This window comes from Vicugna pacos, chromosome 25 (genome assembly GCF_048564905.1).
Source record: "Vicugna pacos chromosome 25, VicPac4, whole genome shotgun sequence".
Taxonomy (NCBI): domain Eukaryota; kingdom Metazoa; phylum Chordata; class Mammalia; order Artiodactyla; family Camelidae; genus Vicugna; species Vicugna pacos.
Genome location: NC_133011.1, coordinates 7,395,680 through 7,419,677, shown reverse-complemented (window position 1 = coordinate 7,419,677; position 23,998 = coordinate 7,395,680). Strand labels below are relative to the sequence as shown.

At 40.7% G+C, this 23,998-nt stretch overlaps 1 protein-coding gene across 2 annotated transcripts in view; it reads right to left on the bottom strand.

The window, feature by feature from the left end:
• Positions 1 to 23,998, bottom strand: part of CPQ (carboxypeptidase Q) — a 299,566-nt gene that overhangs the window by 76,695 nt on the left and 198,873 nt on the right. For both annotated transcript variants that reach the window (XM_006198037.3, XM_072949488.1), the window contains exon 5: positions 10,582 to 10,673. In XM_006198037.3, the coding sequence (XP_006198099.1) occupies positions 10,582 to 10,673 (92 nt within the window). The remainder of the gene's footprint in view (positions 1 to 10,581; positions 10,674 to 23,998) is intronic.

The window sequence follows — 23,998 nt, the reverse complement described above, 5'->3', positions numbered from 1 at the left end:
TACTATTTGGAACTTAAAAAATGTCTGCCAACCTTTGCTCTGGAAGACAAAGGGAAGAAGACAGTCTCAGGCAAATTTAAACAGGGCTGGTGATTAAAAAGTGGTTTGCTAACTCTGTGACTCAGTATGGCCCAAGCGCATGTGATGGGACAATTTAGTCCCAAAGGCTCTGACCCACAGGGGTCACTTGTGAATCTCGTCATGACACCTCAGTTCACATGTGTGCGTCCTGGCGTGCCAACCTGATTTGCTTAGGAAGTCCGTGCACTAAAAATGCTCTGGGTCCTTCTGGGTCAGATCATGACCCGGTTAGCAACAGGGAGGCAGTGAGGCAGAAACTGTTTGTGCCTAGCACGTGACCTCCAGTAAGCTGGTAAAACAGGCAGGATACAAACTGAAGTCCATCATGGTTTCATGAATGGAGAAAACACGAGATTAGCTGCCAGCCACAGTAATTCACAAGAGACCTCAGTGTTTTGGCACAATGTTCTTAGAACCAACTTTGAAAGGCAGTTGCCTTACGTGGGTTAGTAATGGTAGCAGAGAAGTCAAAGTTGGGATAGACTTCTTTACATGTACCGGGCAACAAGCAACACTCAAGCCAAACATCACTGCGACCTGAAACCAGAAAGTGTTTTATACATAATACATACCGTAAACACTGCCCCACGACTGTAGGCGAAGTCTTGCCATCTCAGGAACATGGAACGATTCCATTCCTGTCACAGAGACTCTTCTTACTTTACTTCTTTTCTCTTTCATGGAAAAAATAATAAAAAAAAAAAAAACCTAGTCTCTTAAAGAGACAAAGGAAGGCTGTGAGTGAAGCCCACTCATGTTTTTTCTCAAGGTGGCGTCGCGCGGCTGTCCTAACACCAAAGGGGATGTTCCGACACCTCTGACGTGACATCTACATATAAATACCACACAGAATATTCTGAAGTCCCACAGTCATAATGGAATTCTCCACAGGGGCAAGCAAACAAATGCAAAAGACAGCCCTTTCCTTTAAAAAAAAAATAAAACCCACAAATTCTAATAAGACCCCAAAGAGCTCCCAGGTGTGCTGCTGAAATTATATGAATGTTGGAACTAGACGAAGCTCCAGACCAAGAACACACTGAGATGAGTGAAATTTAAACCAATTTTGTGATGTGCTTGACAGACTAACGCAAGTATCTAGGCCCTGAAAGAAAAACACAGGACGCAAAAGAGCCCAGCAGTCATGACTGAAACAGCGACCTCCGGTTAGTGAGTCTGCACTGTACGGAGCGTTAACGATGCAAGAAAGGCCCTTCTGGAGACACAGCCCAGACACACTCATGCTGGATGAGTATAGCAGGTCTATTATTTTTATAACCGGAGCCGCAGATGAGCACAGACCTGTTCCCACGTTAGCAGCATCACCCTGGCTAAATCAACGCGGAGGCAATAGGGTTGGTGAAATAAAAATGTCCAAGTAAACCCATTTGCCCAGATAACATGAAGAATTCTCACAGGCATTTCTAACTCTCCCTTTGTTCTGGAGTGAAACACGAACCTAGTGTGGGTTGGGGAGTTGGCAAGAACTTCACTACTAAAGGAAGCCAGCATTTTTGTATATTTACATAAGTAAAGAGGAAATTTTGTTCCTCAGCATGGCAACACAAGAAATTCTGAGAAAATATTATACATATTCATTTTAACTTTTTCTCTTTTAGACTTGGCTAGAGTTAGGATAAACTAATATATTTAGAAGGATCATACATCCAATTCCTCATTTAATAAAGCCTGTTTAAAATATTGCCCATATTAATGACTACCAGACACGGCAGTGTTCATAATCCCAGTAATTCAATTGCCAGTAGTTAGTGCAATATATCAGGAAAAGGTTAAAATATTTTTCATGCCAGAATAGAACGTATCAATCTATTTTATTTGATTACTTTGTGTAATGAGGCTTTTTCAAGGCCAGATTACCTTACTGATTATAATTATGCCAGACCATATTTTTGCTTAAAATGGAAAAGATTTTAAATGTCAGCAATCTAGTTGAAACTATTCTAGGGTGTTGTTCCTCCTTTGTATGTTTCAGGACATGAGAAATGACATCCTGCTCTCCTTCCAAGAGCAGAGAAGAAAGTGACATTGTTCCCATGAAAAGCAGATTAGGGAAATGGCATCTGGACAACAATCATTTCACTCATTGATTTGAAAATTCAATAAAATCATCTACAATATTTTTTAATTCGAAAGTTAAGTTCCACTCCTATAAGTAAACTCTTAAAAATCACGAAAGCATGATAATATCCTTCTGTGTATGGTGATGTTTCCTTCACAGTGAATACAAGCTGAATTCAACCAAAAACGAAGTTCATATTTTTTTAAAAAGTAATAATTTCATCAACAAAGAATAACACGAAGCATTTTCTGACATCTTTTTCCCCACTTTCTAGAATAACCTCTTTTCCGGGCATAAAAGGAAGCTCCGTCCTCAAACCCTTTTGGGGATCATCCTTGCCTCAGTCTCCATTTTGGTTCCAGTTGAGTTCCGACTGCTCCAGCCCCCATGTGAAGTCCGTGTGCTGGGGAACCAGCTGTGGTGAAGAGCAGGATGGCATTTCTATGTCCTGCTCTTCCAACACATTCCTCCAAATTGAAGTCAGGTTATTCCAACCATTAACAGCCCCACAAACCTCATGCTGGGTAAAAAGGCCTTTGATGTCATTAAGTCATAACGGAGAACACAGAATGAAGGTGGTAGTCTTAAGGCAAGGAAGCAGGAAAGGGTGAAAGAATGATGACCATTAGAAGTAGAACTTTTCTTGGGACTCTTCAGAGCTGTACCTTGAAAAATATAAAAAACATTACACCCACAAGAATGGTCAGACATAAGAAGTCTAACAGTGCTACCACACACTGGGAGGGACGGGGAGCCACCAGGACTCGCACACGATGCCGGTGGGAATGATGAATGGTGCGGCCCCCAACGGTTTGGAGGGATAACTACTAACAAAGTTAGACATTCACCTGTCCTATGACCCAGCAGTTCTACTCGCAGGAAAGAAAAGAGATGCATGTGTCCACCAAAAGATTTGTACAAAAACGTTCATATCAGCCTTGTTTGTAACAGCTAAAACCAAATGACTGACGGGAGAATGGATAAGAAGCGGTGGTGCATACCATTCACGTAACAGAAAACTACTCTGCAACAGAAAGGGACAAACTACTGTTCCTGCCACAACACGGGTGAATCGCAAAACCTTGCTGTCTATTTGGTGCAAGAAGCCAGACTTGAGAGTACGTACTGCATGACTGAAGTTCTAGAACAGGCATAACCGATCTGTGGGCACAAGAATCAGAGGTTGATCTGAAAGGGGAACTTCCTAGGATGACAAGAATGCTCTCTATCTTGATCTGGGGGATGGCTCCATGGCGGGAAACATTTGCCAAATATATATTGAGCTGTTTACTTAAGATCTGTGCATTTTATTATGGAATGCTAATTATACCTCAGTGAAACACTGTTAGCATGAAAAATGTGTCACTTCTAAATAACTAATCAATAAACATAAAGCACAAACAATATACATATAGGTGATTCTCAAGTTCATGTGCTAATGTGAGGAAAGAGACAGTGGAAAGATCTTTAACGCTAGGAGTGAAAATTTTACAACTTATCAAAATATGTGAAGTACCATTTTTTTTAATAGAAGAAATATATGTACACATCCTTTATGGGACTTTATGGGACTGCCATGAATTGTTACAGGCATGCTGGATGGACACCAGTAATGATTTCTATTCTAGCTGACTCCAAAATATGGTGAAAACCTCAGTATTTCCTGTTTGAACTATTTTACATAGTAACGCCCACCAAAATGCTCATGGACCTTTTTGAGCCAAAGTTTGTTTTCTTAGAAAGTTATGTTTCAGGTATCATAATAAAATTCTACTTTAGTTTCAAAATTTATACACAAACCACAAACAGTCTCACATATTTCACAACAATTTAGTAAGGCTAGTAATTAGTAGAATAATTTAACTAATACTTCATATGAAAGCATAATTACGAAGTTAAGGTAGCTATTAATCTGAATACAATTTTGAAAATTAGGCAATAAGTTTTATCATATAATTTTAAATCATTTTAATTTTATATTTTCTATGAGTATATCAAAGTAAATTATAAACAAAGGTACATTTACTAAGAAAAGGGTAAAGAATATTCATGTTAATTTTATTCCCACAAAAGTTTCACTACATGTGTCCGTTAAAATAACCTTTACAGAAATTTCACTGTCGAAAACATTCTATGATCAAGAAGAAAGAATACATTCAGAGCAACAAAAAGAAGAAATAATAATTTTCTACATACTGTTTTTCTCCATAACTAATGCTATGTAAGTGTAGCTAACTTTATTGTTAGACTCTACTAAGTAAGAATGCATAGTAAAAAGGAGAGTACATGTACATTTATATTATTATAATAATATCCTCCTGCAAAACACTTAACTGGCTCCAAACAAAATTTATAAAATTATCATTCAGGTCCTACAAGGTCATAATGAGATTATTGTACAGAAATAACACTGTGAAATGTTTTATGATTTTTATCATACAGATTAAGGATTAACAAACCTTTTCTATAAAGGGTCAGATACTTAATATTTTAAAGTTTGCAGGTCACACACAATCTCTGTCCCAAAGTCAGTTAAAGCATGTAAAAACACTCTTGTCTTGAGTTCTGTGCACAAACAGGTAAATCTGGCCCATAGGCCGTAACTTACTGATCCTTGATGCCGGCCACCAATAACCATAGCTGTATCATGAAAATGCTAGCAGAGTCATCTTAAAAGTTCAAATCTTTTATCTTTATGACCAAAATAGGTCCTCCCCACCTACAAGTTCTGTTCCTGTTTGTTACCACCCACACAGGCGCGAAGGCCACGTCAGGACTCAGTTCCTGTGGACATGAAGTCGGGCATCTTTCCCTTCTCCCCGCGTCCTGACGACTCACTCAGAGCCACCCACTCCTCAGGGATGCGGTCCCAAGTCCTCCTCACGACTAACACATCATAGCCACTAGTCCCTTTTCTAACTCCTTGGCATTTACTGTGTTAAGCCTTTACACCACTCTGCACCTGTCAGAGTCCTTGGTAAAAGTAAGACAATTTTAGTAAATAATTCAGAACCTCATTATATATTGTTTGTTATACTGACTTCTTTATGTGTGAGTTAAAGTTGATTTTAAGTAGAATGCAAGGTCCTATGGCCAGGACTAGGGCCTCTTTTTCCTTTTTTTCCCTCTTTCTCCCGTCCCTCTTTCCCTCCCTCTCTTTCTACTTTCCTTCCTACCTTCTTTCCTTCCTACAGATCAGAAAGTATTCCACATCCTTAGAAATGTCTAGATCAGGTGGTTACATATATTGGTTTCAAGGACAGTGCGATTATGTTCAATCAGGGATTGGAGAGTTGGTCAGAGGATGTTTTACACAAAAGAGGGTATTTGAGTTCATCCTTGAAGAACACGCAGAGATGGGAAGAAGGCAATTCAAGGCCAAGGAACTGGATGATTAACGGTTCAAAGAAAGACTGGTTCTGTGTAAAGAACCACTTATTTTTTGTCAGACTACAGGACATGGAGGTGAACGGTGGGAAACCACGGCGGGAGGACCACAGGGCCAAGAAGCTAAGGAGTTTGGACAGGATTCTGTTGGCACTGGGGAACAACTGAAGGTCTGGGGGCAGAGGGTATATTTGAAAGCTGGGCTTCAGGAAGATTAACATGATAACATATGATGGTGAATCTGCACTAGAGGAAAGAGAGGGCGTGGAAACGGAGGGCGCACCTGAAGTGACAGACTGCATAGCTGGCAACGCTTTACTGCTGGGTAGATGTGGGGAGCAAGGCCGAGGAAGGAGGAAAAGGTGTCAGTGACATTTTGACACCTGGAGGTGCCGGGATGCTGCTGCCATTAGTAGAAATACTGAACAGAGAAGGAGGAGCAACCGTGACAGAGATGATGGACTGAACTTCTTTCAGGCTGGAGTGTCTCTTGTAGGGTAAGTAAGTGTTCAGTAACAGTAGTTTGCTGATCTGTGGCTGCACTGCCGAAGATAGCACTGCCTTTGTTTTCTCACGGTGATACTAGGACTGGGAGTGGCATGCCTCACTGTGCGTTTTAATTGTAAATAATATCGCAACTTATGTTCTCAATTGAGCAAAGCATAGTTATCACCTGGGACTCTCTCTGCACGGTGAGGCTGAGGGGACGATACATTTTAATAAGCTGAGATGAGGAAACTGGGTTTCCGAGAGGCTGAGGGACCTCACTGTTGACGTCTCTAATCTACTTAGTAGCAGAAAGAAGACGAGAGCCAGTTCTCCTGTTGACCAGTGGAGCATTTAGTTTTTTATTTGAGGGGAGAAAATAAAATGCAAGACCTGAAAAGCTCAAAGGTGGTAGCAATTCTATGTATGAACCTCAGGTGTTTGGGGAGTATTTGTCAGAGGAGGAAGAATGTATTTCCTTGCTTGTGCTTTATAAGACATAGGATTCTGTTTAAAATGAAATTAAAACTTTTATCAAGTAAATGTTGTTTTCTCTTGGAACCATTAATGGTTAATGGTAAAATGAAGGTCTTTTCAGGCTTCAGTTAAGCCAACGTAAACCCTCTCTCCGCCTCTCCATGTCTGCTTCTAGAACTGTCCCATAAAAACCCCCTCCCTCCCCCTGACTTCCAGTTGGATAATGATTTTTAAGGCAATATTAAGAGCCGTATCGCTGAAGAGTCTATCAACCTGGATCCCTGAGTGACTACGTGGAGCAGAGCCCTCCTACAGATCGGATGCTAAGTGAGTAAGAAATATATTTCTATTATGCTAAGCCACTGAAATTTTAGGGCTTTGTTTCAGCAGCGATCACAACCTCATTTAGAAGAAAGGACCTCTTTGCTGGGACTGGAGTGAACTGCACATTGTTTGACTATTTTCTGGCAGTAACTAACGCTGTAGGGAAGGCTAAGGACACTCTGATTTGTCCTCCCTGGCTTGTGATTTCCTTATTATATTTACTGTAAAGTTAATCTCAGCCACCCAGAAATGATTACGCTCTTGACAATGCTTATATCAATATGTTAATCACAAGAATATAAAACGAGTCCTCCAAAACTGGCTGTGTCACGTACAACATGCAGAAGGTCTTTTTAAAGATGGGATAAAGAGGCTTATGTTTTCCTTCTGGAATGTCTTCTTTCCATTCCTAAAAATGCAATTCAGACCAGCCACCAGTATACTGACACATTTGTGTGAAGGCTACATGGATATTTTCAAGATAAACCAGCTCTGTTAATGTCACTGCATGTCCTATGAGTATACAGTCATATATATATACACACACACACACACACATATATATACACACACATGCACGCACATGTCTGCCAACCTCTTAGAAATTTAAAATCAAGAAATTTCTAATTTCACCCATGTATTAGTAGGCTATGGCAAAACTCAAAACCTTTAGTGAAATAAATTTCTTTTTCCAGAGCTAATGAATTTCAGTAGTTGAGAAGATTTCAAGCCAAAGCCATTGCAGTTTAAGCCCATATTTTTGCCTGAAGTAGAGTATATTATAGAGAATGAATAAACTTCAAAACAGTTTCTTCAGTTTTTTTTTTGTTTGTTTTTTAAAGAGTCCAAGGCTTATAGATTCCAAAAGCTCCTCCTGAAAAATAATTCAATTACTCTCTTGCCCCCCAGATAAAGTGCAGACTTGTAAACATGGCTTGTACTTTCTCGTCCAGGCTCTTGTTCCCTCTCTGCTCCTACCATGGTGCGTCTTGCATTCACCACACCAGCCACTCTGAATGCCTCTCAGTTTCTCCAGTGCACTGTGCCCTCTTTACCTCCAGCCTTGGTGCATGGAGGTCCCACTACCATGGACTCACCTCCTCTCTGCCAACTCCTTTGCCTTATCTGGCTTCTGCAGGTCTCTGTTTAGATGTCATTTCTCTCATGTAGTCTAATCTGACCACTCCCCAAAGCCAGGTTAGGTGAACTTCCTGTCCCTTCCATCAATGGTTTAACCTTTGTCAGAACAGTTTACATGTTAGGACTCAAGCTCAGTGGTCAGTGTCTTTTAGATTGTGGTCTCAGCAAGGTCAGGGTGAATCTTCTCAATGACAGTGACCCTAGTGTCTAGTAAGTGCGTGGAACAGCAGGTGCTCAGAGAATATTAACTGAATGCTGCTGAATCTAGAACAACTCTCACCTGATGCTCTTGTCCACCACAACCTGTGCAAGGTGATGCTACTGACCCACCAACCAAAGGGTATAATCCAGGATAATCTGATTCCCTAGGAACACTTGAGGCCATAAGAACTAAAGTGGGGAAAGAGTTGGGCATAAGACATTGTCTTCCTTTGTACAGAAAGTAACTATAGTCAGTGATAAATTCATGACCCTTAACTTCTTATTCTTAAGCTCTAAATAACTGAAATAGGGTAGCAGAGACTGACTTTGTCAAATGGTCAAGAAGTATATAAACACAACTCGGAAAACAACAAACCTCTCTCTGATTTTGATTATTTGGGTTTACAAGATGAGTTCCTTCTAATCTGGAGGTGCAGAGAAAGAACCCAGCAGCAGTAGACCCACCCCTGCGGCTGTGCCCAGGCTTTGCCGCTCAGCAGCACCCCCCTGGACTTGAGAAGCCTCTTTGAACTAACATTTGATTTGATCCGGAGTATTTCTGGGCTTCCACACATTGCCCTCTCTTCCCTCTCTCAAAGGTTGTTCTTGACATTAATTTCCCTGTCCCTCATCTCTTTTTTAAATGACGTTTTGTTGATTTACAATATTGTGTTAGTTTCAGGTACAAAAAAAGTGATTCAGTTATATATATATATATATATATATATATATATATATATATATATTCAGATTATTTTCCATTATAGGTTATTATAAGATATTGAATATAGTTCTCTGTATATGGTAAATCCTTGTTGCTTAGCTATTTTATGTAGAGTAGTTTTTGTCTAATCCCATACTCCTAATTTATCCCTCCTCCCCATCATTCTCCCTTTTGGTAATCTTGAGTTTGTTTTCTATGTCTGTGAGTCTGTTTCTGTTTTGTATACACATTCATTTGAATTATTTTTTAGATTCCACATATAAATGATACCATATAATATTTGTCTTTCTCTGTCTGACTTATTTCACTTAGCTTTGATATTCTCTAGGTCGGTCTATGTTGATGCAAATGGCAATATTTCATTCTTTTTATAGCTGAGTAGTATTCCAGTTGTATATGTGTATGTGTGTATCGTATCTTCTTAAACCAATTGTCTGTTGATGGGCACTTGGGTTGATTCCATGTCTTGGCTATTGTAAATAGTGCTGCTATGAATATTGGGGTACAAGCATCTTTTTGAAGTAGAGTTTTCATCTTTTCCAGACATACTCCCAGGAGTGGAATTGCTGGATCATATGGTAAGTCTATTTTTTGTTTTTTAAGGAAACTCCATACTGTTTTCCATGGTGGCTGCACTATTTTACATTCCCACCAATAGTGTAGGAGGGTTCCCTTTTCTTCATACCCTCTCCAGCACTCATTATTTGCAGACTTTTTGATGATAGCTTTTCTGACCAGTGTGAGGAGATACCTCGTTGTGGTTTTGATTTGCATTTTCCTGATAATTAGAGATGCTGAGCATCTTTTCGTGTGCCTGTTGGCCATCTGTTTGACTTCTTTAGAGAAATGTCTATTTAGGTCTTCTGCCCATTTTTTGATTGGGTTGTTTGGTATTTTGATTTTGAGTTGTACAAGCTGTTTGTGTATTTTGGATATCACCCCCTTGATGGTCACACTGTTTGCAAATATCTTCTTCCATTCCATAGGTTGTCTTTTCATTTTTCTGTACAAAAGCTTTTAAGTTTGATTACATTCCATTTGTTTATTTTTGCTTTTGTTTCTTTGCCTCGGGAGTCCCTGTCCCCTATCTTAAATGTGGTCTTGTATTTCTACCAATGACCTTCCACTGCCACTTTCTACCTCAAGCTTCACTCTTGCCTTATTTTAGTCAGTGTCAAACCACACTGTCCTCCACAGTCCCGGCTCTGAGACCTCTGGCTGCTGCCATTCCCACCGCCATTACCAATGCTCCCGGCTGACTCAAGGTATCAAACACCAGTGCCCACGGGATTTGGGACATCGAGGTACGGGGGTGGGGCTCAGTAGGAACAGGGAATGCTAACCTATTACTCTTCCCTGGCATACATGAGTATAGCAGAACTATACTCAGAGCTTAAGAAAACAGTCATGTAGCAGTTGGAATTTTTCTAAGGCCACAGACTAATGTAGAAATAGAAAAGCCCTCAGTTCCATCACGGCACCCCCAGCTCACCCCCAGCTCCTTTCTTCTCCTTTATGGATGAAGAAGGCTTCTGCGAGGGGTGTTTGCCAGGATCAGCCTATCACAGAGTCTCTTTAGGAGAACAGAGGAAGTTTTTAAACCAAAAGCATCAGTGCTTTTGGTGTCTTTACACTTACGTTACATGTGCAAATGCCTAGGGGTCCATGGCTGCTTTCTTACCTTGTGTAACTGGTAATACTGGAAGGCACCAATTCCCCCTTGCTCCTCTGCAGTCCAAAGCACCAAACGCAGAGTCCTCTTTGGACGCAGCCCTGAGAAAAATAATAAAATAAAACAATGACTTTTCCATTGATTTTGAATTTTCAAAAAAATGGTAGGGCCCCTCATCTGAGTTCTGGAGGCAGGAGACAAGCAGAGGCATGTACATTCATCTGCTGCTGGTGTGGCTGCCTGGTCCAGGTGTGGCTGACCCAGCAGAGGCGTACCCTCGGGGCTGCTCCCCACGGTAGGTTAGGGAAGAAAGGGACTGTGATAACTGCTGTCTGCAGGCCAGGAAGTGAGAGCCTCTATCACATACTTAACTGGACAACCTGCCCAGCAGAACCCAACAGATGGCCAAGTTCATTGGCACATTAGATTGCATCCAGAAGATGTAGTTAAGAAGACTCTAGGCAGATCATGAGGCCTTCCAGTGATTAACTGAAACCCAATCATTTGTCTCTACTTCAAGACAAGGTGTGTAGGAGTTTGCTTCTTGGTCTAAATCCCCAAGTATAGCCAGCTGCCCACACTATCCTTAGTAATGTAATGACTGTGGAGCAGATACCATGTTTATGTTTCCCCATGGTCATGTTCCTCTCCTTTTTGGAAATAAAAGGTCATTCGCTTAAGGTCAATGAAAATGAATTGAATGCAGATGACACTGTACTCATCTCATTACTGCACCAACAGCTTGGTGGCGATTTTATTAACCTGGGAAATATAAATTTGTATCCCGCAGTTATTAAAGTTACTGGCAGGTCTGACATATCTAGAACTTATTTTTGATTGACTATGTCGGCTCAGTAAAAGTTAATTACAGTGATCAGTACACTATAAGTTCCACTTTTTGACTTGTTTCTGATTTGGACCTGATGATGTTATTTCTGAGAAATAACAAAGGCAGAGAAACAAGAAACTGGGCTTAAATCTTATTAAGACGGTCTGTCCTCTTGCCCCACCACAGGCGAGAAAAATAAGGAAGGACTGTGAATGGCTTGGAGATGGACACACTACAAATGTTAAGGGTAACCACACAGGTGTTAACACCCAGGCATGTGGCCCTCTTCAAGGGAGCAGGCTGGTTGACTGCAGCCTGGATGGTAAGTGCTCCTGGAAAATGCAGCTCCGCCTGCCTCCTCCGGACACCAACAAGTCCTCTCCTTTCATAAGTCCAGTGCTGAGGTGCAGAAAAGGAGCTATGTTTTTCACAAACTTGAATACTGTGGGGCTACTTTACACTTGAGCATTTTAACTCATTAAAAGAGCGCAGGTTTGGGATGCAGACTGACCTGAGTTTCAGCTGAAGCCTAGACAGGCAATTTCCACATCCAATGGTTCAAGCAATCCCACTGGTGTTTTCTTCTAAGCCCATCTAGAATCCAGCCTTTCACCTCTGCTCCCACTCTGGTCCAAGCCCCACCCCCTTTGCCTGGACTATTGCAGTCACTCCTAATTGGTCTCCCTGTGGCAGTCTCTGCAGGTGATGGTCCGCACTGCAGCCAGCAGGACCCTTGTAAAACTTACACCAGATCATGCCATTTCCCTGCTCAAAACCACCTAGAGCCATATGTAAGCCTCTAGAAGCCAGGGATGTAAGCTCTTCATTCAATGTGTTGTCTCCAGAGCCTAGACTGTTTGGCACACGTTAGGTGCCCAATAAACAGGTACTGAATGAATAAATGAATCCAAAGTGTGGTGCCTCACTTAGAGTTCAAAGCCCTCTACCACTGCCCGAGCCTCATCTCCCAAACCTTTCCTGCTAGCTCATTTCCAGACTAAGTGTGATAGTTGAAAACATCAGACAGATCTGGTGAGTCCTGCTATCAATAGGTACTAGCTGTGTAACCACTGGGGAATTGATCTACCTGAACTTCAGCTTCCTTGTCTGAGGACTAGAGGGAAAATCACAAGCTCATGATGTAACAATTGCACAGGATGGTTGTGAGGATGAAATGAGATGTGATGATGTATGTAAAACAGTACGTGTCTGGCATGCGACAGACATTCAGTGAATGAACTATGAAACTACACAGCCAGGCACAAAGCACACACTTTTACCCCCAGGGAGAAGGGGCATCTAAATACTCAGGACCATCTTCTGAAGTCATTCGAGCACCTGTTCAAATCCTCAGGAAAAATCCTGAAGTGCCCACCACCTGCTCCACAGAGTCAAAGTATCTACTCACACAGTTAGCACAAGCTTAAACTGTTGTTGGAGAAAGCAAGCTAATCAGTGTATCTAAAGATCACAATCACTGGCTCCTCCAGAAATGGGCTTGACGTCAATTTAAATCAAATGAAATTTTGCTTGGAATGTAGAAAAAACAAAAAAGGATAAAGTACAGCAAATGAGAATTCTGAACATTTTTTAAAATCCGTAAGAAAGGGGAAAAAAAACATTTCTGTTTACATATCTCTGCATCTACCAGGAAAACAGTATCAAAATGGTGGAACTTTTAAAGAAGGATCAAGGGACAGTTAGCACAAGTTAGAGAAAAATCGATTTTTAAAAGCAAATGCCCTGAATATCCCCAGAGATTTGCTTTCCACTTGCAGATCATTACCGCACAGGATTAGTCTCCTTCACGTTTCAAATCAGCCAGATGGCCAGTGATGTTGCATTAAGACAGCAAAAAAGTAATCGGTTTGAAGGGAGGAATGCTAAGGCCTCCAAACAACAGCATGGCCATGGGTGCGCGGCCGGCCCCGGGGGGACACACAGCCACCTCCCAGCCCCGGGGAGCCTCAGCCTCCGCCCGATCCACACTCAAAGGAAGGGGTGAGGAGGCCAGTGGTTAAGCAAACACCCAACTGAGCGCCAAAGTCTTTTTTCCTTTCTGACCTCCTGATAAACCCTGAAACTTAGAGAAACGCGTGGAACTTCACTCAGTAGTAGACTCGGAACCTAGTGTGGAGTTCGGATCCCCAGGCCACCTGAGTCCACGATGGACAGCGTGGAGCGCAGAGAGGTGCTGACCGTGGAGTGTGAATAAATGTTGTTTGATTCTCTGCTCTGACACTTCTGGTCCTGTGACTTTAGATTATTTACCCAATATCTCTGGGCCTCAGTTTCTTCATCCTCACAATAAGGAAAAGGGTAATTGCCTCCTGGGATTGTTAAGAAAATCAAATGAGAGCAGGCAAATTATATACGAAGCACAGTCTGCGGTACACAGCAGGCTGTCAAGAATCGTTGGCTTCTCTCTACATCACTCCACGCAGCTCTTCAGCCTGTGCCGATGCTCTCCAGGGGGCGCCTGTGAGAGGACCAGGAGAGGCAAAGTCCTCCTTGCTCTTCCCTCGGAGCCGTGGGACATCTCTGTTTACACATATGCATACCCAGCCAAGGGAAGAACACAAATTTCATCTAACTTGCAGAAAAACACGTAACGTCTTTCAGTGTGGAATACGCCCTCGTTCCAACACAGAGCATATTCAAATCCAAATAAATAGAAATCATGTCCTCACTTTAAAACCGAGGGCCGCAGGGGAGGGTACAGCTCAGTGGTTAGAGTGTATGCCTAGCATGCAGGAGGTCCTGGGTTCAATCCCCAGCACCTCCATTAAAACAACTAATTAAATCAATAAACCTAATTAAATCCCCCCAAAATTAAAAGTGAGGGCCAATCAGAATTTGTAGTTTCTGGATAAAGTCAAAAAGCTTAATAAATCTGAAGATTGAATAAAGTTGATATAAGGGTATCTATAATTATCATTTGTAAATAATAGAATTTATTATGTATATCAAATCCATATCAGTTTTAAAAGCTTAGAATTTCAAGTCTATAAAATAACAAAAAATAACAACAACAATAATCATAAAGCAGTAACCATGAGAGCCGCACAACAGAGCGATCCGAGGTCAAATGTGAGGATCTCATCTTGCAGGGACACTGGGGTGAGTGAGTAGCTCAATAATCCTGGCTCACAGCTCTGGCCCTGGCTCCGCTGCAGACAGCACCAGCCTGCGGCAAGCATGGGGAAGTAAGTCCTAGAACCGGCGATGAGGGGGAGCCCCCGGGCCTGGCTGGCTAGGGGGCAGGTCTCACTGCGGTTCTGTCAGAGGACAGACAATTAGTTACCCCACACATGTGGTGCAACGGCCCGGCGGTCTCTTGACCTCCTGGAATTTCTGTTAAGGACTCCAGATAGTACAACAAACATTTTCAGCATTAGTTTTCCTCTAGAAGAACATCAACTACTGATAATACTGCAGAATTTGGCCTTTGTTTATGAAACACGACATACATACATTTCACTTTCATTTTCTTGACGAGAATAATAATGCTATTGGGAAAACAGTGCCTATGAGAAAAGGTGAAAACAACCTGGTTGGAGTTTATTTTTCATTATTATCAAATTTAAAGATAAGAAGACTGAGAGCTTACTATCTTTAATCCGATCAATTAAAAAGGTCCACTGGCTGTCCTACACTTGCAGGAAGAGTGGGCCAAAATAAAATAAACTCAGATTAATCCAGCCTTGTAGGTAGGTTTCCCAGATCACGAATTCTAAAGAACACTATTTTTTAACAAAGTGCATGAACCCAAATGGGTGTTTACCCCATTTCAATCCCACCAGTATACGTGTAAGTGCCGTTCTCCCTTCTGAGACCTATCTCTGCAGAGAAAACACAATCTTCTCCTGCAGTAAACATACTTATTTTCCACACAAATGCCACTAGTTCATAAATACACGAGTCGTCCAGCTCCCTCTTATCAACAACTCAGGAGAGTGCCTACTTTCAGAGATTTCCGTTACTGCACTAAACCTGACTAGTGTAAGTGTAGTGTCTGAGTTACAGAACAAATAATGACACCTTAGCACGTGAGTTGAGTGACATGAGGCGGTAATCATAGTGGTTAAGCACATGGGTTTTGTGGTGAGGCCTATTTCCACCTTGGACAAGTTACATAATTCATCATACAATACATAAGCGCATTATCACTGATTTTTTAAATAAGGGGCAAGGTTACACAAAGATTAATTATTTTCATGAAGTAAATTGCAGCTACTTCTCTTTATAGGCAGAAAACCACTTGGACGAAGATTTTTGTTTTTGGAAGAATCACTTGGTATCTTTCTTAGTTGTGTAAATATAAAGCAATCAGGCACTTTGGGGGCACACTGGGGCAGGGCCACAAACTTTTTAAAACTCCGTCTCGCTAGCTGCTACCCCTTGAGACATCTGGAGGAACAATCTGGACACTGGGCAGGAGATAAATCAGAGTGTAAAAGGAGCCCAGGGCCTTCTGGGAGGAAAGTCCAGTGTCCTCACTGCTGCTTCCCTGGATGGGGGACTGGGGATCAGAGAAGTGCTGGGTCAGGGTGACAGTGACTAAGGTCCTGGGGCAGGGAAGGTCCTGGAAACCGCTAAAACAAAGTGACTTTGATGAAGAGAGGCGTCTGGGCCATTGATCTGGGCTCAAACACAGCAGCCTAAGAACCAGGGGAAGGGCTAATTTTAGTCTAGCATGTGGCCAAGTCCAGAAGCTCCTCCAGATCCAGCCACCTAGCAGAGCTTATGGTTTAGAGAATAGTAGCTATGGATGGGAATACAAACAAGGGAGCTATAACCTTGTTCCCCAAAATGGGCAGCATTGTGACTTAGGGGTGCAAACAATGCTGTGTGGCAGCCAGAAGGAGCAGTAGTCAGGATCCAGCCACAGGTTTCTGGAGGAGGACTGGCCCATTCGTCCTGAATAAAGTCCCAGGGATCTCAAGAGCAGATAATAGGCTTCCTGCTAATAAGGCCTGTGGAGGCTGGGATGATGATTAACTGAGACGGAGATTGAAGAGATGTGATCATATTTATAACCTGTGTTTGTGGAGCAGGTCATAACAGTTATAATTTCCATAATTCAGAGGGAACAGTTCCATCTCATTATAATGATGATGATTCTATTAGCCAGGAAAATCACTACTAATCATTGCTGAAGTAGAAACACTGTGACTACCAGGGTGTGAAGGCCATTTCTGGCCCTAACTCAGTTTTCCACTCTTACCCTGCTTCCACCTCTCATCCTAAGCTCCAGACACATCATGTTTCCTACCAGTCCCTGAACGGAGATGCCACACTATCTCAGATTTTTGGCCCTTTGTAGATTCCTCTCTAGAATGTCCCTTCAAGTCTGGCAAACTCCTATTCATTCAACGAAGCCCTTTACTAACATTCCTTTATCTGGGAAAGCTCCCCTAACTCTAGGGAAAAGTTGGCTGTTCCTTTCTCAGTGTTCTTTCAGAACTTCATACATACCTCCATTTTCATTGTCAGCCAGACTTAAATGTTGATCTCCTCACTAGGCTATTAGTTTTCTGAGTCTTACTTGTTTCTCTTTTTCATAATTCTGGTCCAGTAACTGACATATAACAAGTATTGCATGAATGTTTATTGACTTACTGAATGAATAAATTAATGAGTGAATATATTTATGTAAGTATAAATATAGGTACTGCCTTTTCATTTAATCTTAAGCATACTAGTGACTCCTCAGTTCAGAAAGTCAAGATCTACTCTTTTTGTGAAATCAAAGCCCAAATAACACAGGTGAAACCACCCCAGTAGCCTAGTTAATTAATGTGCTTCAACTTCCACATTTACTTCACTTGCTGTGACTTTTACCTACCTTTGTAACACAGATGGATGTAGACAAAATTATTACCTCAATAGTTTGCTGATCAAATCATTAAATAAATATATTATGGTCACAGAAATATTTCCATCAGTTAATTGTATTAAAGTATAGGTATTTGCCAATGGAATATTACTCAGCCATAAAAAAAGAATAAAATAATGCCATTTGCAGCAACATGGATGGACTTGGAGATCGTCCTTCTAAGTGAACTAAGCCAGGAAGAGAAAGAAAAATACCATACGATATCACTTATATGTGGAATCTAAAAAAAAAGACACAAATGAACTTATTTACAAAACACAGACAGACTCACAGACATAGAAAACAAGTTTATGGTTACCAGGAAGAAAGAGGGTGGGAAGGGATAAATTGGGAGTTCAGGATTTGCAGATAATAACTACTATATATAAAACAGATAAACAAGTTTCTACTGTGCAGCACGGGGAACTATATTCAATATCTTGCAGTAATCTATAATGAAAAAGAATATGAAGAGGAATATATATGTGTGTATGTATGACTGAAACATTACGCTGTACACCAGAAAATGACACGTTGTAAACTGATTATATTTCAACAAAATAAATAAATAAATAAAATTATAGGTATTTGCATTTTAAGCTCTGACAACTCTCTTTAATTTTTTTTGCTTTGATATATTTTTTCTGATTATAAAATAATATGTATCCTTTTAAAATGAAAAACAATAAAAATTAGAAAAGAAAACAACCTATAAGTGTATTTCCTTATTTTTGTATGCATGCATTTGTATACATAAATAGAGTGATTTTTATATATAATTTTATACTACTTTTTCCCTTAAAAATCATAGCATATATGACTTTCATCTATTATAGTCAATACTCTTCAACAAAGTGATTCTTAACTTTTTAGCTAGTCTCTTATTGCTGACTATTTAAGGTTTTTCTCCTTAGGACAAGTTCTTGAAAATAGAAATAGAATTAGAAATGGTGAGTCTCAATAGCATAAACATTTTTAAGATTCTTGAAACATGTCACCAATGCCCTAAAGAAAGGTTACCAAGTTATAGTCCCACCAGCTGTGTATGAGAATATTCACTTCTACTTAATGTGGAATGTTTCATCTTATCTCCTTGATTTTTGTGTCAATATGTTATATCTGATTTCTATACTACAGTCTACTCATTTTCAGCCAAAATAATTATACACACACACACACGCACACTCAATCTGTAGTCTAGTTAAACTCGATTGAGACAAATGTTAAGTTTACATCAGACGCCTGACTAGCATTAAAATACGTGAATTTGTTTTTCTTATTTAAAATGCCTGATAGTATGGCTCCTTCATCAATATATTTTTCATCAATATATTTCTAAGATAATGCTAGTATCATGTAGGGATCGCAGGCCTGATCTAGCTGGCATTTTAAAACATACTATTTCTTTTTCCCTATCATTATTTATAGTGTTTGTATCTGCAAGGAGAAATTGAGAAGCCTGGTTAATGATAGATTTGAACTCTGAATCATACTTCTGCTAAGAGTTCCACCTTCCAAAAACATCAAAAGGGGAAAGTAAGCAAATAGTGCAATTTTAAAGAAAATGATGGCAAATCAAGTACAAGCACCACGACTTCGCTCACAAATTCGCATTCACCAACATGGTTCTTTAAATTGTATTTCTTGTGAAGATTGTGCTGTGCGAGGAAGAACAAATATGTTTGTTCTTGAGTCAGGGATTATCAAGAAATAACGCATCTCCAACCAACAACTGAGATGAGAAAATTTCCGGGACCCCTTTTCAACACCGAACAGCAGATATGGAGCATAGACGTTTTCTAATGAAGGCACCACCACTAAGCTGCTCTTGTTAACTCCTGCAAGGCCTCCTTCTTAAGGTTATGTTGGAGAGGCTGTTATCTACATTTTTAAAGATTTTTTGTGTGTATAAAATTATTTATAAAGTTATTTACACTTTGTTTTGACCAATAATTAAATCACAATTTTTATTCTTGGTTTCATTTAAGTTTCAGTTTTCAGACAATGACTATATTGGTCATATCGATACATTTGTGCAATCAGTTTTGAATAAAAAACTCATCTTCTCAAGCATTGCTCCGTCCTTGGCTCCCGAAGTGATCGCTAAGGGAATGCTGAGGGAAAATCTCACCATGAAAGGAGCAAGATCATCAAAATGTCTCTGGTACGTCTTTCCATTCCCTCTGTGGCTACCACTGTTTAAGCCCTCTGAGTTGCTACAATCGCCAGCTCACTGCTTCCTCGGGCCTCTCTGAGGAACTGCTGCCAGATTTACTTCTTAAAATTCTGCTCTGGACATGTCACCGGCTAAGTGAAAACTCTGTAATCACTCATCATGTATAGCAGTAGTCTGCCTCCAAACTTTTCTGAACATGCACCTCTACCAGTAAAACATCTGAGCATGATGCATCAGTGCATGTGTGTATTTATGAATAAATGACACATATACAATATTGTCAATACATGTAACAAATATTAGTGAAAAATTAACATTTCCTTTTTTAGATAAAGAATAAATATTTTCCAGTACCCAAATGATGGTCCTACTTAGCGCCTGGCTTTTGAGGCCACTGGTTTCCTGTTCAGTGTGGTGTCTGAGGCCCTATGCAGACTGGTTTCAATCTGCTCCTCCAGACTTGCCTTGGCTCCTCCCTTTCCCAAAGCCTCACTTCCAGCTAAACTGGCCTCTTCATTTTTTTCCTGCCTCTGTGCTTTCCTCACACCATTTATCCCATTCTCTTTGCCCTCCCTTTCTTTCTTGATCTACCCTATCCCAACTGTCTTTCAAGACCCAGTTCCATTTCTGCCTGCTCTACTCTCTGCTTCCTCTGAACTTCAAAGCTGCTATTTTCTGTTCCACCCTTTTGGCAATTAATCATGACTATGCACTTTCTGCTTTTGATCTCCACACAGAGCCCCTGGTAAACCAAAGAGCCCCACACGTGTTTGTTGACGAGTGGATTAGCACATCTAATGGAAACTGTTTTAAGCTGAAACAAGACAGGTATAGACCAGATCTGTAAAAAGAACTTTTGTACAGAGGATCTTTTTAAACATTAAATCAGTTATCAATTACATTTGTCTAAGGGAAAGCAAAGCCTGGAGATAAGGCTGGGCTTGGGCAGGTTTGGAACGTGGAAATAGCCTGGAACCTTTGCATCTCTGTTAGATCTAGAATATTACCACTCATGACTCTGCAAATACTGAACTCTGCCCACAGGGACGTGAGACAGTCGTCTTCTCAAGAGAGGGTTTTGGCCTTCTAGGAGGTGTTGTTTATCTCAGACATTTTCATTCCTCAGTTATGGGAAGTGTGAACACATTTGTATTCTCCAGATAAAAGAAAACTTAGAGAAAACTCAGGGCGTCTGCGTGAAATCAATGCTTCAAAATTTATGAACCTTGCACTGCCAAGATAATGGATTATCTGACCTTATGGACCTCTTGCTTTTCCGGGGCATGATGTCACATCATATATAAAAGCCATTAGGGTAAGGGAGAAATTTTATACAGTCTGTTAGGCTATTTATAGGCACTTATAAAAATTTACTTTAGATTTCAGGGGACTGTCGTCTTAGAAAGGCTCCCCAAGTTTAACTGCTGCCCTCTAAGCGCCAAGCCTACAGGGCATTTCAGAGTCTGTGAACACTTCGCTTCTGAAATGAAACCAAACCCATGCAGAGTTATGTGCTTAGTGTGGGAAGGAATGTGATGCCTCCATTCTCAGAACTTTTCCCAGGACCCCCTGTCCTCAAACCTTAAAATCAACCTACTAAATTTCTTTTTCCCTCGGTAGACACAACATTTCAAGAACATTATTTCCTGTCTTGTTCTAACTTATTTATATTTAATGTGCATACTTAATACTCATTAAAACACATCATCATGGCCCATCTTTGGACGTACAAGCGTATGTTTAAGAATTCTATTCCATAAAAGAAGAAACTAACATTCTGTAATAAGGGAAGTGAACCTACAAATCAGCAAATACTCATTGGGACTAACTGCAGAAATCAAGATTAAATGGCATAGTCAAAGCAGCTGGAAATATCAGACTAATTCATTCAACAACTATTGCTGGTCCAGGAGTGAGGGATTTAGGGCTGAAGAAGTCATGCTTTTGAAATTTACAATCTAGAAGACAAAGCAAGTGCGAAACTCCCACATTATGCTTATCATCACTGCCATCACCATCATCCTTGTTGCAGACACTTTGAACTTATCTAAAGAAAACTGAGTTTTTGAAAATTAAGTTATCATTGCTCTGGATGGAAAATGAGGTTACACCAGTGAGAGACTTGAACTAGGTTCAAGGGTAGAACTGGGAGGTAGGGCAGAAAGGTAATACGGAAAATAATTGGAGGAGAGCAATGACAGAGCAGTAAAGGCATTTACAGCATCACTAATGCAATTTAGGGATGTTCAACACTCAGCACAAGACGGGGGGAGGGGGTCATGATTTACGGGCACTCGGTACCATACCAGACACTGTATCGTATAATTTCAGAAACATGACTTCATTTAATTCTGCAAAACAAGTAATAGTACCTTCCCCTTTGACAAACAGTGAAACTGAGAAATACAGAAATTAAGTCACTTGCCCAATACTACAGTGTTGGTATATGACAGAGCTAGGATCCTAATTAGGGACTGTCTGATGCCTAATCCTTGCTCTTAGTCACTTTGGGCTACTGCCTTCCCAGGTGATAAGCTTCATGGAAAGATCTGATCAGTCCTGTGCAACCTCTACCTTCTTCTGTCTTTTTTTAGATGAAACCCTCACACTAGAGAATATACTCTAACAAAGCTACTGTCTCTGTCCTCAGAGGTCTACACTAGCACCTTCAAATTCCCTCTAACACTGTCCCATTTCAAGAGACAGAGTGGCAAGAATATGGCCTACAGACAGTTGGTTGGGTAAACATGTTTGGTCAGTAGAGGTGAGAAATGGGACCAAAGCAAAGAAGGACATTTTCTAGGCTGATGGAGATAAACAGTCAGACACTAAGACAAACAGAATCTGAACAAAGCTTCAATATCCAGATTTGTAACAACAGGAATAACAAATGTCTTGAACTATTGGGTCTGAAAATCATGACTAACTCAAAATAAGTAAGAGACAGAGAAAAAGAGTAACTTATCTTCCATATGGGTTCCTGAAGACTCACTGCCATTTTGGGGACCTGATCTCCAGAAATATTCAAACTAAATCTAAAAAATTATAAGCCTAGCATCCAGTTAGACAAATCAACAAAATACATTCTCTGCACACAAAAATCAGAGGGCTTCTCAAAAGTCAGAAAATATTACTGTTAAGGTTATCATGAAAAATAAGCTCCAAATGTAAATATATTAATTTTTGTTGTCAACAATTAAGCCTATTGGGAAACAAAAACTCATAAGAATATTATAAGGGCTTTAAGTTCTTCTCAGAAAAAATGATTTTGTAAACATCAAGGTTCCACTGTCTTTGAAGATGGAGGTGATTCCAGAGGGTGAGTCATAACTGAGTTTAGGAAGAGCCGGAGGGAGGGCAAAAAGGTGATCAAGGAGCCGACTGGGGGGAGAGTGATTCCATCAGAGTGAAAGTATTTACAGCTCCACTGTGGCTGCGTTAGAGACGGCTGGCCAGCTGCTGGGGAGGCGAGGCTGGGGAAAAGAGGGGAGTAGAGGAGGGCCTACTGGGTATTAACTACTGTGCCAGACACCGTGCTAAGTTCTTTCCAGACATTATCTCACTTAATTTTCACAATAATCCTCTAGTACCTGGGAGTATTATTACACCTGGGGGTGTTACCCCCAAGTTGCAGATAAGAAACAAAGGCTAAAAGAACATAAGTGGCTTGCACTATGTCACAGAGCTGCTGAGTGCTGGAGGCTGGTTAGGAACCCAGTGTCCATGTCTTGTCAACTAGACCACCCTGAATCAGGCTCCCTTACGTTGAGAACATTCCCTGACAAAGTTAAGACAAAAATAATTTAGGACAAACGCTAAAGGCATAGGTAGACCACAGGGGCCTGAACTTCAGTACAATGTGGAAGTAACCGGGCTGCTCTCTGGTGCATGTTTCACTGGGTCGGCCAAGTCCAGAGTCATCAGTGTTGCATCACCACCGTGGGGGACAGGGCCTGTTTTCAAGTCCTCCTGCTGACTTCCACTAGGTCCCCAGCTTCTAGCCTCTCTTCAAGTTCCAGTGCAACCCTCCTCGGAAAAACAAGGATTGAGATAAATGGAAAGTGTGGGGAAGGAAAGAAGTGGTACAGAGATGGTCACAAAGCATAACAACAAATCGAACAGCAGCAGCCTGTTGCTTGCAGAAATCACAGCAACATACAAGTCACGCTGTGAGCTGCAGGCTTCGAGGCACCATGGCCCTATTCTCCCACTACACGCCACCCGCAGGGCTCTGAGAAAAGCCGTCACCTTCTGTTATAGTTTATAGGGCTTGATGTCTCACCAGGTTTAATGGGTGGATGAGCAGATAGGTGGATAAATGAACAAAAGAGCAAAAGAAAGAAAATTAGTTGAGAATTAAGAAAATTTAGAGAGCGAAATGACTAGGATATAGTGATACAGATATGATATAGTCTTAATTCCTATTTCAAAAGATGAAAATCAGATGGTAATCTGTGTTTCTTTTTAAAGAATATACAGAATAAAGAAAAAAAATTTTCCCAGTAGATAATTAATTCCTTAAATAAAAACTCATGACTGTAAA